The sequence below is a fragment of the Miscanthus floridulus genome, chromosome 12, assembly GCF_019320115.1.
Source record: "Miscanthus floridulus cultivar M001 chromosome 12, ASM1932011v1, whole genome shotgun sequence".
NCBI lineage: Eukaryota > Viridiplantae > Streptophyta > Magnoliopsida > Poales > Poaceae > Miscanthus > Miscanthus floridulus.
Window position 1 is genome coordinate 63,657,956 of NC_089591.1, and position 3,789 is coordinate 63,661,744.

The 3,789-nt window shown below is 54.5% G+C and overlaps 1 protein-coding gene across 1 annotated transcript; it reads left to right on the forward strand.

Annotated features, from left to right (window-relative positions):
* Positions 1-697: 697 nt before the first annotated feature.
* LOC136498149 (zinc finger protein ZAT1-like) lies at positions 698-2,295 on the forward strand. The gene has a single exon (XM_066494103.1). The coding sequence runs from the start codon at positions 872-874 to the stop codon at positions 1,856-1,858; it is 987 nt and encodes a 328-aa protein (XP_066350200.1). The 5' UTR covers positions 698-871; the 3' UTR covers positions 1,859-2,295.
* Positions 2,296-3,789: the final 1,494 nt, after the last annotated feature.

A 3,789-nucleotide genomic window follows, 5' to 3' on the forward strand; every position in this document is an offset into this window, starting at 1 on the left:
GGTTGGAGGTTGGAGCCAGTCAAGCCAAGGCCGGAAACCGGCCAACCGCACTTCCCAGTCGTGATCCGAGCGGAATGGTGGCTTAACATGGAAAATCTAGCCTATATTAAGCTAGTCCATAAAAAGGCAGATTGACAGCCGAGACATCTTGAAAAAAATCCAAAGTTGCTAGGATTATTGCTCCTAATTCTTGTATTGACAGTAGTAGCCAACTAGAATTCATCACAGAGCTGGTTGGTCAAAAAAAATATATATAATATATAACACAGCTGGTTCATAAAGTAGTGTGCGTGTACAAATGATCTGTATATATGGTTGGAAATAGACAATTAATTGTTGATTAAAAGCGATCTTTGTGCCATGCATACAAGACAAGGAATTGGACCACAAGATACATTTCATATCCTTCATATGACCAACATCAATTCATACAATGTACGCAAAATTTATATTTTTTTCTTCAGATATTTTTTTTAGTTCTTCCATTCTTTTTCTGAGTAGGATACTAAGAGTATTTAAGGAGAATTTCCCGGGCCTGTCACTTCATATTTTTCTTTTTTTCTCTCTTGACAATGCACTATATTTCTCTTGCCCATCATCTTAAAATTAATTAATGTTTTTGGTATTCCAAGGATACAATAGTTGTGCTCTCAAAATTGCAATAACCAAAGGATACGAGGAGCCCCACAAAAACACAAAAGATATAGGAGGAAATCAAAAGGAAATAAATGTGGGGGAAGCTTGGCAGTTCCGCTATATTCTATAACTCCCCCACGGAGGCAGGGGGGCAGGGCAGTTCTCTCGCTCGCTCGTCTCCTCCAAAAGCTCGTAATTTTAGCTCTCCCGAGCTCTCTCTCATCAAGCTCTCGCCATGGCCAAGAACACATGCAAGCTATGCTCCCGCCGCTTCGCCAGCCCCCGCGCCCTCGCCGGCCACATGCGCGCCCACTCCATCGCCGCCGCTAAGTCGCAGATCTCCTCGGCGTCGTCGGCTTCGACCTCCATCGCGGCCGGCGGCGGCATCGACGACGACGCCGCCGACGCAAAGAAGCGCAGCCCCATCCAGGGGCCGCACGCGCTGCGGGAGAAGAATCCCAAGCGCCGCGTCCGCCTCGACGACGACTCCGACTTCTCTGATCGCGAGAGCGAGACGACGGACTACTACTCCCCGTCGCCGGACGCCAAGCGCTCGCACGCCGGATCGGGGGATGCGGAGCAGGTGAGCTCGGTCTCCGACGCGGCCACGCCCGAGGAGGACGTCGCGCTGTCCCTGATGATGCTCTCCCGCGACTCCTGGTCCGCGCCGTCGCGGCCGTACCCGTACCCGTACCGCCTCGACTCCGACGACGACGAGAGCGACGCCCGCCCCGTGGTGGTCGCCGCCGCCGCCGTGGCAGCGCAGAAGCGGACGCGGTACGAGTGCCCCGCGTGCAAGAAGGTGTTCCGATCGTACCAGGCCCTCGGGGGCCACCGGGCCAGTAACGTGCGTGGCGGCAGGGGCGGCTGCTGCGCGCCCCCGCTCAGCACTCCGCCGCCGCCCGCCCCGGCCCCGCTGCAGCCATTGCCAGAATGCGAGGGCAGCGAGGAGGACTCCAAGGCGCAGCAGCCGCACGAGTGCCCCTACTGCTTCCGCGTGTTCCCGTCCGGGCAAGCTCTCGGCGGCCACAAGCGGTCTCACCTCTGCTCGGCGGCGGCGGCGGCGGCAGCAGCAGCAGCAGCCGTCACATCAGGCGCTGATCCTTCGATTGCAATGAAGAGCCTGGGTTTCATTGATCTGAACCTCCCCGCGCCCTTCGACGACGTGGAGGTCTCCGCCGTGTCAGATCCCTTCCTCTCGTCCAAGCCAGCAGGTTCTTGAAAGCTAACAGAGCAAGCAAGCCGGCCGCTCGCCTTTCGGCTGATTCCAGTGGAGACGATTCGAGGTAAGGATCATCAGAGACAGAAAGAAAAGACTTACTGATTAACGAAGCAGTAAGGAAGGCCGCTCGCCTTTCGCCTGTTGGTTTCAGCCCAACAGTGTTTTTCTCTCGTAATAAACTAGCACCGGCCAAACTTATCATAACCAACGAACAGCTCGATCTTTGCTCGGGTTGGGAGGTTCGTTTTTTTCCTTAGTATAATATTTGTTCGTTTGCATTGATTCAGTCAGCTACAATATCTCTGTAGTCCTCCATTTCGTTCTGTCTTTTTGCTTGTTTCAAGCCATGGAACAGAGTAGATCGGGGCAGCTAGCTAGCTCTTGAATTCTCATCTGAATCAAGAAAATCCAAAAAAGAGCCATCTGGCTGAAGCGTTGCTTTCTGTTGCAGTCTCCAGCTGTGCTCGTTCCAACTGTCCATAGCAGGGAGCTTGGCAGAGCCACCAAGGCAATCGCAGTCATTAGCCGGTAGCCAAAAAAACCCAGCATCGAACTGGCGATAGCAATGCAGGATCGGCCTGGCGTTCATGTTTAGTTTGTTGCAGAAAATGAAACTCCGCCGCTCTGCTTGCTCTCTTGCTCTCACTCTCCTTTTGCTTCGGCCGCATTGCTGTTGCCTGCCTGCTGGAGTGCTGGATGCTGCCGCCGCCCACCACCACGGCACCGCCTGCATCTGCCGATGCATCCTTCATTCTGCTGCTTGCTGCCACTGTCAGGACCAGCAGCAGCAGCGAAAAGGCTAGGCATGAACAGTTGCGCACTGTGCCCAGTCCATTTTGTTCTCTGCCCCTTCTCTCGCTGCGCGGTGCCCCCTCCCCCCCACCCCCCACCCACCAAACACACACACCACGCTGCCCGGCACGAGTATAATGCATCCCAACAGATTGTCCGTCGCATCTGCTAATGCAGTTTTGAATGAGTAATATAGGCATATAAATACGCCATATACGGATCTAGATATAGCTCGGATATCACTATAGGTGCGGCTACGAGCAGGGGTGGATCTACGGCGGGGCTGGGTGGGGCTCGCCTCCTACGGCTGGTGCATCAATGAAAATATAGAAAGAGTGAGGAAAAAGAGAGGTGGAGCAAAGAAAAAAAATGAAGAGAGAAAGAAGAAGAGATCAGCTCCTCCTTCGATCATGTTCTATATCCGCCACTGGCTATGAGTACTATACGAGATTGTTGGTTGGTTGGTTCGAGTTGGTTAGGGGCTTTCGATTTTTACAGGCACTGCTCCTGCTATCTCCACGTTCGGCGGGAGCGCCGGGAGGTGGTTATATGCATGGCCCACCACTCACGTCCACGTGGCACCCGTCCCTCTCAAGCCCAAGCCATGAGCCATCAAACCGTCGTCATCATCCCCTCTCTTCTCTCCCCTCCCTCCTACTCCTACGACGCGCTTGGCTTGCATCGGCTGGCCTCAGGTCACTACAGTTCAGTGGTCAGAGTAACGTCGGTTGTTGATTCTGGGATTAACGCGTGGTTAAAAGAGAACGGGGGTTATTAATAAATTCCCCATTAATAAATAAATGGGCCTGTACTGTTACCATACCTGGAGCGCGGAGCCCGAGGCGGATCTCGCGGGTGAATTCGGTTGGTCCACGAAGCAGCTGGGGGGAACCGGCTATGACACGAGTGAACGCGAGACTGGTGACGAGCTCGCAGTCCCCCGGGTCTTCGGCGAGAGCCGAGAGGTCGAGCTTGAAAGTTGAACCGAGCCTCACGCCGCGGCCGTCCCATCCGGGCAGAAAATGCCCGCTCGGCTGGCTGCTCGGTCTTGGCATCGCACTGGCCGTCTACAGCTGCCGCAGAAAATTACCGGTACCGGTAGCCTTTGTCCTGTGGCCCTGTGCCGCCAGCAGGAGCGT

Bases quoted from the DNA above. Each gene is read 5' to 3' on its own strand.
- LOC136498149 (XM_066494103.1), top strand. From the start codon at position 872: ATGGCCAAGAACACATGCAAGCTATGCTCCCGCCGCTTCGCCAGCCCC.